We start from the raw sequence: 15,016 nt of genomic DNA, 5'->3' as shown, positions 1-15,016 counted from the left end.
TGCGACAACAACGACCCCGTACTGTTGCACATCTTAAGACGTGTTTGCAGGAAGAATGAGATAAAATAAAAGCTGAAACACTAAATCACTTGGTCTCCTCGGTGCCAACAGTCTTTTCAGTGTGGTGAAAAGGAATGTCAACATTACAAAGTGGTAAATGCTTTACTGTCCCAACTTTTTTGGAATGCGTTGCAGGCGTGAAATGCAGGAATGATGTTTATTAATAAATGAAATGAAGTTGAGCAGTCCCAACTTTTTCTGATTTGGGGTTGTACATAGAGGATCTGCACAAGAAGCACAAGAAACAGCTGAATGCTAATGAACGATGTGTATTTTGCTACCAAAGGACAACAGACTCTTACAACACAAGCAAAATTCTTGTTCGACCTTCACAAAGAACGAACTGACCGCATTTAAAATGAATTACCAACCCCAACACTAGTACATGGATTCCTGTATGTGCAAATATACTCCATCCTGAACCAGTCTCAGCGGCTCTAATGTGTAGTTGTGGGCAGTAGTAGGTTGTGGGTGTAAGGAAGTGTGTGTAATTCCTCTTGATGAACTGATGCTCTCTGTTCTGTTCAGGATTCAATCATAACTGATCAGAGTAATTTTCTATTTTTATTCATGTTACTAATATCAATGTAAGGTAATGCACAGTATAAGTAATTGTAGCATAGAGGACTTTTAGGCTAGCCCACAACCACTGTCATCCGGGGCTAAATCTCAGTGATGCTATAGGTCAGCTGGGCGTTATTAGCTATATTTGAACAGGGGAATGACCAAAGTCCTGAGATGGATTGATGCCCTGTCCAGAGTATTTCTGCCTCCTGCCCAGTGTTTCCCAGTTAAACTGGGAATGAAATGAAACATTATGAAATGGGTAATTATAATGATCTACACTGATCAGCCATAACATTAAAACCACCTCCTTGTTTCTACATTTACTGTCCATTTTATCAGTAGTTCTACTTTTACTGACTGTAGTCCATCTATTTTTCTACATACCTTTTTAGCCTGCTTTTACCCTGTTCTTCAATGGTCAGGACCCCCACAGGACCCCCACAGAGCAGGTATTATTTAGGTGGTGGATCATTCTCATCACTGCAGTGACACTGACATGGTGGTGGTGGTGTTAGTGTTTGTTGTGCTGGTATGACTGGATCAGACACAGCAGCGCTGCTGGAGTATTTAAATACCGTGTCCACTCACTGTCCACTGTATTAGACACTCCTACCTAGTTGGTCCACCTTGTAGATGTAAAGTCAGAGACGATCGCTCATCTATTGCTGCTGTTTGAGTTGGTCATCTTCTAGACCTTCATCAGTGATCGCAAGACGCTGCCCACGGGGCGCTGTTGGCTGGATATTTTTGGTTGGTGGACTATTCTCAGTCCAGCAGTAACAGTGAGGTGTTTAAAAACTCCATCAGCGCTGCTGTGTCTGATCCACTCATACCAGCACAACACACACTAACACACCACCACCATGTCAGTGTCACTGCAGTGCTGAGAATGATCCACCACCCAAATAATACCTGCTCTGTACAAAGCATGCAGAGAAACAGATGGACAACAGTCAGTAATTGTAGAACTACAAAGTGAGTGTAGAAACAAGGAGGTGGTTTTAATGTTATGGCTGATCAGTGTATGTACGTGCAATGCTAATATCAGTAATGTAAATAAAATAGAAAATTACAGTGATCAATCATAGCTGAGTTGGCAGTGGTAGCTCAGCGGTTAAGGTACTGGACAAGTAATCTTAAGGTTGTAGGTTCAAGCCCCACCATTGTCAAGTTGCCACTGTTGGGCCCCTGAGCAAGGCCCTCAATTGCTTGAACTGTATTTAGTGAATAATGTCCATCAAGTACAACTTTATATGGGCAACTGTTACAAAATGAATTATGGGTAACAATGTTTTTGTGTAATATTGCATGACGCTTATAATACTTCCACTTATTTGTTTTATTTCCATTTTTCTCCTTTAACAAAGGGTTAACATAAGAGCAATCTGGACTGACTTCTAGACTGTAGGTATAATCTACAAGAACCTCTAGTCATTAATGAACAATGCATACAAGGACAACAAACACTACACATAATGATGTATAAAATATAGGCTCTTTGATGGAACACACACTGAGAGGATTATGCATCAGCTAATAGTGTTGAATCATCTGTGATGCATCAGCTAATAACATAAATATTTAGAAAGATGTAGGAGAAGCTAATTGTGTGTGTCAGCTTCAAAGCTGCACACTTGAGCCAAAATAATCAATTTTTCCTGTACACTCCATTCATTTGCTCTTCTCTGCTGCGTTCTCTTCACTGGCTTCCTGTAGCTGCCTGTGTTCAGTTTAAAACACTGATGCTCGCCTACAAAGCCAAAAATGGATCAGCCCCAAGCTACCTTCGAGGTCTAATAAAACCCCGCACTGTACCACTCCTCCGAGCCACTAGTCTCGCTCGTCTTGATCCTCAACCTAGAACTTAGGCTCGTCTCTGTAAAGGCACCCAAGTGGTGGAACGAACTTCCCCTGTCTGTTAGAACATCGTAGTCTCTCACTGTCTTCAAAAGATGATTAGAGACCTTCATCACCTCTTTACTGAGCACTTAAGCTGAGAACTAACATGTACTTACTGATCTTCTATAGCATCATTAAAAATTCTACATATTTCTTTGTTCTAACAGGGTTTTGGCAGGTTTGCCTGTTTTACCACTGCTTTATTCTATTTAGGGTTGTGGTGGGTCCGACTGGGTGAAAAGCAGGAAACACCCTGGAAAGGTCTCCAAGACCGCTCCACCTGGGAATTAAACCCAGGACCTGTGAGGCGACAGTGCTATCCACCAAGCCATCCGGATCATTGTTGTGACAGGTCTGGTTCTACCGGGAAACACTGGGCGCAACGCATGAATACCCTGATCAAGGTGGCAATCCATCACAGGGCTTTGGCCATCTTACCCCTACAGACATAGCCAATCATGTCTGTGTAGACGCCCGGTCAGCTGATATCACCGCTAAGATCCAGGTTAGAATCTAGCATTAACAGACCACTACACCATACGTTCGACTAGTACAAAAAATATTACATGTGAAATGCTTGCAATTTATTCTAGAGCTGTTTGGTTGTGCAGCCCAACACCTCTGGGATCCAGGGTTCGAATCCTCAGTGGTTCTACTGGCCGTCTACATACAGATATGATTGGCTATGTCGGATGGAGGGTGGGTGTCTGAGGCTTGTGATGGATTGGTGTCCTGTCTGGGGAGGTGTTACTGCATTGCGTCCAGTGAGTCCGAAAAAACTGGACCCACCACAACCCTGACCAGGATAAAGTAGGAGTAAGAAATTAAAATGTAAGCTGCCTTGTTGCCTACTGCCTACCTGGGCAGCTGCCACAGTAGAGAGGATTCTAATAAGACATTAACTTATAAGGCAGGTTACTCAGATGCACTACTTAGACAGCGATTATGGCGATTAGATCACTGCAGTCTCAGATCATTCAATCCAATAGGCTTAAGCAGCACAACCCTGAAGCATGCCAGCTAACGTCTCCCTCTGTGTACTGAAAACAGTTAAACTCTCCCTGACAAGCCCGAATTTGCACATAAATGACACTTGTACACGTTTATACAAATTAAAAATTAATGATAATTCATTTACGTTTAAGAACTGTTTGTTGCTCTGCATTCGTCCAACATATTTGTATTTTTTGTGAGAAAAGTTGTGCCGCACTGAATGCTGGGATTGCCTTCACCGCCAAGGAAGCATCTGATGCTCCCTCAATAATCAGTCAGTTTATAGCTTCAAATTAATGCACCTCATTAGGGGCATTTTATGGTGTCTAAGAATTCTCTCTTGGGAGTGCACATAGGATCAACTAAAATGCGTCTATGTAGAGAGATCACTAGGTTTTCGGACTGACCCACAGTGTCCAAAACACAGCTCTGCCACTGACCCTTATCCTGAACTATTGCCCAGTTCCATACTAATGAGCTTTATTTTTAAACCATTGATCGTTTCCATACTGCTGATCTTAACTTTTGACTGAATCCATACAACTGACCTTCATTCTTTGTTTTTTTTCTAATGACCTTCATTACAAACTATTGACCTTTTGTATACCACTATCTTTTATTTAATAATGTTGAACAGATTTATTCAATCAGGCTTAATTTGTATAGTGGTGGTAGCATACCGTTATGTGAATGCATGTCAGAAACTAGAACTAGAAATTTGGTAAAGATTGGATTATATATAGGTGCACAGAACAAGAAGATCTTGGGTAAAATCAGCTTCCTGCTAGTGGAAAGCCTAAACTGGTAAAGAAAGTTTGCCTTCCAACAGAACAAGGACTACATTTACATTTGTGGCATTTAACAGTGTTAAACTGGTGATAAAGCAGCTTAAACCAAGAACCTTCTGATCACTAGTCCAGTACTTTAACCACTCTGCCACCACTGGCCAGATGTTAAAGCACCCTGACAAAGCAACACTGACTCCAGTGTTAAGAGTAAATAAAATTATGTTCCTGGGGGCCCGGTCAAAAATGTGGTCAACATCTGTAGCAAGACTACACTGCTACACTGCTGCTTTCTAACTGACCTGCAGAACAGTAAAGAATTTTGACCAATGGGCTGAAACTGCTTTATCACATTGTACAAAACCAATTGAGACCTAACCAAAGCTATATGAGGTGGATGACCCATGTACTAAAATACATTATTTCATTTCATTTTCATGTTTTACCCCTTCTTTATCCTGGTCAGGGTTGTGGTGGGTCCAGTTTCTCCAGAATCACTGAACGCAAAGTAGTAACGCCTCACCAGACAAGACACCAATCCATCTCAAGGCCTCAGACACCCACTCTCCATCAGACATAGCCAATCATGCCTGTATGTAGACACCCTGTTGGTAGAACCAATGGGGATCCGATCCCTGGATCCCAGAGGTGTTGGGCTAGTGAGATTTACTGCTGCACAACCAAATAGCTCTAGAATAAATTGCAAACTTTTTACATGTAATTTTTTTTACTAGTCGATTGTATGGTATAGTGGTCTGTTAATGCTAGATTCTAATCTGGATTTTAGCGGTGATATCAGCTGGCTGAGTGTTTACGCAGACATGATTGGCTATTTGTGTGAGAGAGGGGGGTAAGACAGTCAGGGACAGTTGTGGCCTAGTGGTTAAGGTACTGGACTAGTAATCCAAAGGTTGCTGGTTCAAGCACCACTACTGCCAGGTTGCCACTGTTGAGCAAGGCCCTTAACCCTCAATTGCTTATACTGTATACTGTCACAGTACTGTAAGTCACTTTGGATAAAAGCGCCTGCTGAATGCTGAAAATGTAAAATGTAAATAGCCAAAGCCATGTGATGAATTGCCACCCTGATCAGGGTATTCATGCCTTGCACCTAGTGTTTCCAGGTAGAACCAGACCTGTCACAACCCTGATCAGGATGGCTTGGTGGGTAGCAGTGGCGTAACTAGGAGCTCCCTCTATATATACAGTATATATATATATATATACAGTGTATCACAAAAGTGAGTACACCCCTCACATTTCTGCAGATATTTAAGTATATCTTTTCATGGGACAACACTGAGAAAATGACACTTTGACACAATGAAAAGTAGTCTGTGTGCAGCTTATATAACAGTGTAAATTTATTCCTCCCTCAAAATAACTCAATATACAGCCATTAATGTCTAAACCACCGGCAACAAAAGTGAGTACACCCCTTAGTGAAAGTTCCTGAAGTGTCAATATTTTGTGTGGCCACCATTATTTCCCAGAACTGCCTTAACTCTCCTGGGCATGGAGTTTACCAGAGCTTCACAGGTTGCCACTGGAATGCTTTTCCACTCCTCCATGACGACATCACGGAGCTGGCGGATATTCGAGACTTTGCGCTCCTCCACCTTCCGCTTAAGGATGCCCCAAAGATGTTCTATTGGGTTTAGGTCTGGAGACATGCTTGGCCAGTCCATCACCTTTACCCTCAGCCTCTTCAATAAAGCAGTGGTCGTCTTAGAGGTGTGTTTGGGGTCATTATCATGCTGGAACACTGCCCTGCGACCCAGTTTCCGGAGGGAGGGGATCATGCTCTGCTTCAGTATTTCACAGTACATATTGGAGTTCATGTGTCCCTCAATGAAATGTAACTCCCCAACACCTGCTGCACTCATGCAGCCCCAGACCATGGCATTCCCACCACCATGCTTGACTGTAGGCATGACACACTTATCTTTGTACTCCTCACCTGATTGCTGCCACACATGCTTGAGACCATCTGAACCAAACAAATTAATCTTGGTCTCATCAGACCATAGGACATGGTTCCAGTAATCCATGTCCTTTGTTGACATGTCTTCAGCAAACTGTTTGCGGGCTTTCTTGTGTAGAGACTTCAGAAGAGGCTTCCTTCTGGGGTGACAGCCATGCAGACCAATTTGATGTAGTGTGCGGCGTATGGTCTGAGCACTGACAGGCTGACCCGCCACCTTTTCAATCTCTGCAGCAATGCTGACAGCACTCCTGCGCCTATCTTTCAAAGACAGCAGTTGGCTGTGACGCTGAGCACGTGCACTCAGCTTCTTTGGACGACCAACGCGAGGTCTGTTCTGAGTGGACCCTGCTCTTTTAAAACGCTGGATGATCTTGGCCACTGTGCTGCAGCTCAGTTTCAGGGTGTTGGCAATCTTCTTGTAGCCTTGGCCATCTTCATGTAGCGCAACAATTCGTCTTTTAAGATCCTCAGAGAGTTCTTTGCCATGAGGTGCCATGTTGGAACTTTCAGTGACCAGTATGAGAGAGTGTGAGAGCTGTACTACTAATTTGAACACACCTGCTCCCTATGCACACCTGAGACCTAGTAACACTAACAAATCACATGACATTTTGGAGGGAAAATGACAAGCAGTGCTCAATTTGGACATTTAGGGGTGTAGTCTCTTAGGGGTGTACTCACTTTTGTTGCCGGTGGTTTAGACATTAATGGCTGTATATTGAGTTATTTTGAGGGAAGAATAAATTTACACTGTTATATAAGCTGCACACAGACTACTTTTCATTGTGTCAAAGTGTCATTTTGTCAGTGTTGTCCCATGAAAAGATATACTTAAATATCTGCAGAAATGTGAGGGGTGTACTCACTTTTGTGATACACTGTATATATATATATATATATATATATATATATATATATATATATATATATATATATATATATATTGGTCTAGTAACGTTAAGCAGGTTACACAGATTCCCAAAATCCCTTGCTGTGCACTCACTGTATATTTTAATTACATGTATTCTGATATTTCATTGTCTTTTAGTTATTTTAATATTTTACTTAACGAAAATATTGTCGTGTTTTTACTTTCGTTATCGCCGCACTTTACTGCTAGCATTAGCCACTTGCTTGCTCAACTTGCTTGCTCAACAGGGGTTTTTGTATCTGTTGGTCCTGGATTTTGTAAAGTTGCTTTGAGACAATGTCTATTGTAAAAAGCGCTATATAAATAAAGTTGACTTGACTTGACTTGCTACAGTAGAGGGTCGGCTCACCTAGCCGCTGCGAGTGCTGCTCGTCCAGCGGGGATGCTACGGGTCTTTTGCTGCGTGCGGTGGTGGAGGTGTGGCGTTACAACACTGTAGACTGCCTAGCTCCAGCACCCGATCTACCTATTGGGTTCAATGCTGGGGCCATACGGTGAGTCCCTTATACAAAACTAACTGCAGAACGTCCAAACGCACATGTATAAACCGGGTGCTGCGTTCTGAATGGCTGAGCTGAATGTCACTCACATATCGCCGCTACAATATTGTAATATAATAATAACAAATGGGGGGCAGTGCGGTGGGGGGTTGAGTTCATGTCGTGGAGGGCCCCCTCCAGCCATGGGCCCCAGTGCACCTGAGCCCCCTGCTCCCCCGGTAGTTACGCCCCTGGTGGGTAGCACTGTTGCCTCACAGCGACAAGGTCCTGGGTTTCATTCCCAGGTGGAGCGGTCCTGGAGACCTGTCCAGGGTGTTTCCTGCCTTTCACGCAGTAGAACCCAGCACAACCCTAAATAGGATAAAGCATTGGTAAAACAGGCAATGAATAAATGAATAAATGAGTTTATACTGGGTGGTTTGGTGGGTAGCACTGTTGTCTGGGTTTGATTCCCAGGTCGAGCTGTCCAGGCTTTTCTGCGTGGACTTTCCTTCCACAGTCTAAAGACATGCTACTAAAATTGCCCTAGGTGTGAATGTGTGTGTGTGTGTGTGTATGTTTGCCCTGTGATGGACTGGCGACCAGTCTGGGTGTTTCCAACCTTTCGCCAAGTAAACTGGACCCACCTTGACTCTGAATAATATAAAGCGGTAGTAAAACAGACAGTTAATTAATCAATGAATGATTTTACCCACATGTAAACAACGGGTGTACAGTCATTCAAACCACTGAAAAGAGATGTCCATATACTTTTGAACATGCAGTGTAACTGTATAAATGCACTCCCTTACTTCTGTCTGGAAAGAAATAGTGTCTCTGGCACATGTTTCCAACGTGCACCGACTCTACTCACCCCACCCTGCCCACAATCAGGCCCATTTAGAAGTCGGTTCACGTACACTCTAGGCGGTAACTGTTTCAGGCCCGTGGTGCAACAAAAGCTACTTTTACTCTCACTGCATAACATGGCATTTAAAGAAATAAAGGTATAAAAATGACCAGCTGGCATCAGACAAACGTAATCTGATCTCACGCAACACAAATGCACCACAGAAATGCAGCAGCTGAGTATTTGCAGCCCACATTAGTGAGCGTGCAGTCAGTGAGTTGTAGCTACTGTATGGAGTACAGTGTTTGTGCCAGGCAAAGATCTGACTCAGCCAGAAAATGATGACGCCACGTCACCATGGCAACAAGGCAGAAGAAACACACCGTATCGTAGCTCTGGTAACAGTTTTGGTACCCTGCTCAGATCTGAGGAATCTGAAGAGCTTGAACAGCTGACGAGATTAAATACGGGTTGCCACCCACATTCACCGGCTTAATCTCGCGTGGGTATCGAGTAGAGTTCAATCGCATGCCGTGAAGCATGGGCACTTTACATAACGGGCTATAAAAGGCCTGAAGTTGTAACGAACCCTCGAAAGCAAGTATGCCATATCTAAAATCGAATTCCACAAATTACAATGTAGATTAATTCATTTTTAATAACTGCTTGATCCTGATCAGGCTTGCGGTATGTCTGGCACCGGAAACACTCAATGCAATGGAAAAAAAAAATACACCCTTGACAGGGCGCCAATCCGTTGCAGGGCAACACACACCCACACAAACACTCGCTCAAGGGAAATTTGGAGTAGACAGTAAGCCTTCTGCATGTTGGGAGAGATGAAATACAACCATCGCACAGAGAAAATCCAAGTGGACACAGAGAGAACATGCCAAATCCCTCACTATGATCAAACAGGGCAGTGAGCAAAGGTAAGGCTGAGCTTTCTGTGTTGAGAGAGATGAAATAGAACCATAGTACAGAGAAAATCCAAGCGGGGACAGAGAGAACATGCCAAATTCCTCACTAGGATCAAACAGTGCAGTGACCAAAGGCAAGGCTAAGCTTTCTGTGTGTTGGGACAGATGAAATAAAACCATAGTACAGAGAAAATACAAGTGGACACATAGAGAACATGCCAAATTCATCACACTGATTAAACAGTGCAGTGACCAAAGGCAAGGCTAAGTTTTCTGCATGTTTGGAGAGATGAAATAGAACCATAGTACAGAAAAAGATTCAAGTGGACACAGAGAGAACATGCCAAATCCCTCACTATGATCAAACAGGGCAGTGAGCAAAGGTAAGGCTGAGCTTTCTGTGTTGAGAGAGATGAAATAGAACCATAGTACAGAAAAAGATTCAAGTGGACACAGAGAGAACATGCCAAATTCCTCACACCGATCAAACAGTGCATTGACCAAAGGCAAGGCTAAGCTTTCTGCATGTTGGGAGAGATGAAATACAACCATAGTACAGAGAAAATCCAAGAGGAGACAGAGAGAACATGCCAAATTTCTCACACTGATCGAACAAGGCAGTGACCAAAGGCAAGGCTAAGCTTTCTGTTTGTTGGGAGAGATGAAATTAAACCATAATACAGAGAAAATCCAGTGGATACAGAAAGAACATGCCAAATTTTTTCACACTGATTAAACAGGGCAGTGACCAAAAGCAAGGCTGAGCTTTTTGTGTGTTGGGAGAGATGAAACAAAATCACTGTACAGAGAAAATACAAGTGAACACAGAGAGAACATGCAAAATTCCTCACTCTGATCAAACAATTAAGTGACCAATGGCAAGGCTAAGCTTTCTGCGTGTTGGGAGAGATGAAATGAAACCATAGTACAGAGAAAATCCAAGTGGGGACAGAGAGAACATGCCAAATTCCTCACACTGATCAAACAGGGCAGTGAGCAAAGGCAAGGCTGAGATTTCTGTGTTGGGAGAGATGAAATAGAACCATAGTACAGAGAAAATCCAAGTGGACACAGAGAGAACATGCCAAATTCCTCACACTGATCAAACAATGCAGTGACAAAAAGGCAAGGCTGAGCTTTCTGTATGTTGGGAGAGATGAAATAAAACCATAGTACAGAGAAAATCCAAGTGGACACAGAGAGAACATGCCAAATTCCTCACTATGATCAAACAGGGCAGTGACCAAAGGCAAGACTCGATGCTCAGATCTGAACCCAGGCTCAGGCCCCACCACCACCTTGATCAGAATGATCTGTTAATGATGATAAGTGAATAAATAAAAAATTAATTAATTCAAGAATAAATGTTGTTGTTCATGAATTGACAGGTCACTGTTTGTTAATGAGTTTGGTATGTTCTCCATGTGTGTTTTCTTCAGATACTCAGATTTTCTCTTAGGTAAAGGCTGAAGGTGGATTGGCTGCTCTAAATTGGCCCTAGGTGTAAGTGTATGACTGAGTGTGTGTGTGTGTGTGTGTGTGTGTGTGTGTGTGTGATGCACTGGTCCCATGTCCATGGTGGAATTCTGCAAAACACCTAATATTATCAGGATTGCTCTGGACCCACTGTGACCCTGACCGAAATGAAGCTGTTAATAAAGATAAGTAAATAAATGAATCGTTAAATATAAATAAATGAATAACTGAATTAATGCATTTTTTTTTTTATTACAGGTCACTGTGTCAATAACTTTGGTATGTTCTCCATCATATAAATACTTTTTGGTTCGACTTCACAAAACATGCAGAAGGTGGACTGGCTACAAGAAATCGCCACAAATTGTGGGTAGGTGTGTGGATGTATGTGAGTGTAATACCCAGAGAGAGACTGGCACCCTGTGTGTTCCTGCCTTGTTTTTGGGTAAGCTCTGGGCCCACTGCAACCTTGATACAAATTAAGATGTTAATAAAGATAAATGAATGAATAAATTAATGAATACAATAATAAACTAATTAAATGTAACGGATAATATTTATAAAGTCTGACAGTTCACTGTCTGACAAGTTTGGTATGTTCTCCACAAGATGCTTAGGTTTTAACCTAACTCAAAAACATGCAAAAGGTGGATTGGCTCCTCTAAACTGCAGATAGGTGTATGTGGTTGAGTAAATGTGTGAGTGTGTAATGTCCTGCGAGAGATTGGGACCCTGTTCAGGGTGTGGCAACCAGGGTGTGTTCCTGCCTTGTTTTTGAGTAGGCTCTGGACCCACTGCAACCTTGATACGAATTAAGATGTTAATGAAGATAAATGAATGAATTAAAACAATTTACTTAATTGAATGTAATCATGATGTTTATGAAGTCTGACAGTTCACAGTCTGTGACAAGTTTGGTATGTTCTCCATCAAATAGGTTTAGGTTTTGTCCCAACTCAAAAACATGCAGTAGGTGGATTAGTGACTCTAAATCGCCTATAGATGTGTGAGAGTTTAATGCCCCGCGAGAGACAGGCACCCTGTTCAGTGTGTGTTCCTGCCTTGGCTCTGGACCTACTGCAACCTTGATCAGAATAAAGATGTTAATGAGGATGATTTAACTAACTAATTAATAAACTAATGACAATTTCTTAAAATAAATGTTAGTGTTGTTTATGAAATGGGACAGTTTACTGTCTGTGATAAGTTTGGTATGTTCTCCATTAGATGCTTAGGTTTTGTCCTATCTTAAAAACATAATAAAGATAATGATTAGAATAAAGACAATAATGAAAATATATGAATAAATAAATAAATTAATTAATTAATTAATTACATTTCTATGATTAAATATCAGTGATGTTTATGAAGTGTGACAGTTTACTGTCTGTGATAAGTTTGGTATGTTCTCCATCAAATGCTTAGGTTTTGTCCCATCTCAAAAACATGCAGTAGGTGGATTAGTGACTCTAAATCGCCAATAGATGTGTGAGAGTTTAATGCCCTGCGAGAGACAGGCACTCTGTTCAGTGTGTGTTCCTGCTTTGGCTCTGGACCTACTGCAACCTTGATCAGAATAAAGATGTTAATGAGGATGATTTAATTAACCCAAATGAATAAATAAATAAATAAATAAACAGTTTACTTAATTATATGTAATGGATGATGTTTATAAAATCTGACAGTTCATGGTCTGTGACAAGTTTGGTATGTTCTCCATCATGCTTAAAAACATAATAAAGATAATGATCATAATAAAGACATTAATGAGGATAAGTTAATAATTAAATGAATTAATTAATGACATTTCTTTGATTAAATGTTAGTGATGTTTATGAAGTGTGACAGTTTACTCTCTGTGACAAGTTTGGTATGTTCTCCATCAAATGCTTAGGTTTTGTCCTATCTTAAAAACATAATAAAGATAATGATCAGAATAAAGACCTTAATGAGGATAAATGAATAAATAAATTAATTAATTAATGACATTTCTTTGATTAAATGTTAGTGATGTTTATGAAGTGTGACAGTTTACTGTCTGTGACAAGTTTGGTATGTTCTCCACCAAATGCAACAGGTTTTGTCCCATCTCAAAAACATGCAGTAGGTGGATTGGCTACTCTAAATTGCCTATTGCAACCCTGATCAGAACAAAGTTGTTAATGAGGATGAATGAATAAATACATAAATAAATGACAATTTATTTGATTAAATGTTAGTGATGTTTATGAAGTGTGACAGTTTACTGTCTGTGACAAGTTTGGTATGTTCTCCATCGAGCTTAAAAACATAATAAAGATAATGATCAGAATAAAGACATTAACGAGGATAAATGATTAAATAAATTAATTAATTAATGACATTTCTTTGATTAAATGTTAGTGATGTTTATGAAGTGTGACAGTTTACTGTCTGTGACAAGTTTGGTATGTTCTCCACCAAATGCAACAGGTTTTGTCCCATCTCAAAAACATGCAGTAGGTGGATTGGCTACTCTAAATTGCCTATTGCAACCCTGATCAGAACAAAGTTGTTAATGAGGATGAATGAATAAATACATAAATAAATGACAATTTCTTTGATTAAATGTTAGTGATGTTTATGAAGTGTGACAGTTTACTGTCTGTGACAAGTTTGGTATGTTCTCCATCGAGCTTAAAAACATAATAAAGATAATGATCAGAATAAAGACATTAACGAGGATAAATGATTAAATAAATTAATTAATTAATGACATTTCTTTGATTAAATGTTAGTGATGTTTATGAAGTGTGACAGTTTACTGTCTGTGACAAGTTTGGTATGTTCTCCACCAAATGCAACAGGTTTTGTCCCATCTCAAAAACATGCAGTAGGTGGATTGGCTACTCTAAATTGCCTATTGCAACCCTGATCAGAACAAAGTTGTTAATGAGGATGAATGAATAAATACATAAATAAATGACAATTTCTTTGATTAAATGTTAGTGATTTTTATAAAGTGGGACAGTTTACTGTCTGTGACAAGTTTGGAATGTTCTCCATCAGATGCTTAGGTTTCATCTCATCTCAAAAGCATGCAGTAGGTGGATTGGCTGCTCTAAACTGGACCTGAGATAGACTGGCACCCTGTTTGGGGTGTGCTCCTGGCCTGAACTGTGGTGTTCGCTGGTAATGCACGTTTTAATTGATCGAATCCTCTTATGACACATGGGTGTAAATGTGCCCAAACACTTAAACATGCAGATGTTCGTGGGCCCAATTCCGACAGATCCCAGTGCGAGTAGTTACACCACACCACTGGCTTGCACTAACGGTCCTCTTTCTTGCATTTCTGGTTGTTTCGTTATTGACTTGCACCAGACTTATACACATAATGCACAGTTAAAACCCCACAAACTCTGAATCCGATTCTAATCATCCTAATCAGTCAGACCGCGCGACGCAAAGCAAAGCATGCAAACAGCCCATGTGCAGCATACGCACGGTGTAAAACCAGTAAACACAGCAGCGGTTCTTACCGGTTTTAAAGCTGTAGGTGATGGCCGGCTCGGCGAAGTGCGGCGGGTCGCTCTTGGCTCGCGCTCTCCGCACAGGCGCGCGCTCCGCCGGGGAATCCGCCATAGAGGCGCGAGGCGCGGAGCGGACACACGAGCGCAGGAGGAGCAGCCGGGAGAGGAGGAGGAGGAGGAGGACGCAGCTCTCGGTGTAAATGACAAAAACAAATACAGAGAAGAAACTAAGAACGCGTGAGAGAGAGAGAGAGAGAGAGAGAGAGAGACAGAGAGAGAGAAACCGAGAGCGGAACCCGCCCACAACCGGAAAATCCAAATATCAGCAGCCCGAGCATGCGGATTATAAATAAATAAATGCAGTGCATTAGACTAATGCTTCTGATGCACCTGCTTATATAAGTCATCCAACATCCACTGCAACTCCAACCTTTTATTCATGCATTATTTATTTGATCCACTCCTGTTGTTTTATTGGTCTGATTCTGGGTTTAGTACTAATGCAGTTTATCTTTTATTTCCCTTTTATATCCCAGACGAGCTGGTGAGAGTCAAATATAAAAGCACAAACAGATCAT

At 41.4% G+C, this 15,016-nt stretch overlaps 1 protein-coding gene across 1 annotated transcript in view; it reads right to left on the bottom strand.

Annotated features, from left to right (window-relative positions):
- LOC134312448 (phosphatase and actin regulator 1) overlaps positions 1 to 14,767 on the bottom strand; it is a 119,077-nt gene extending 104,310 nt beyond the window's left edge. Inside the window, exon 1 of the mRNA XM_062994404.1 lies at positions 14,448 to 14,767. Within this exon, the coding sequence (XP_062850474.1) occupies positions 14,448 to 14,550 (103 nt within the window). The 5' untranslated portion in view covers positions 14,551 to 14,767. The remainder of the gene's footprint in view (positions 1 to 14,447) is intronic.
- Between the last annotated feature and the right edge of the window lie 249 nt (positions 14,768 to 15,016).

This window comes from Trichomycterus rosablanca, chromosome 4 (assembly GCF_030014385.1).
Source record: "Trichomycterus rosablanca isolate fTriRos1 chromosome 4, fTriRos1.hap1, whole genome shotgun sequence".
NCBI lineage: Eukaryota > Metazoa > Chordata > Actinopteri > Siluriformes > Trichomycteridae > Trichomycterus > Trichomycterus rosablanca.
Note: the sequence above shows the minus strand (reverse complement) of the source record. Positions and strands in the feature narration are given on the sequence as shown.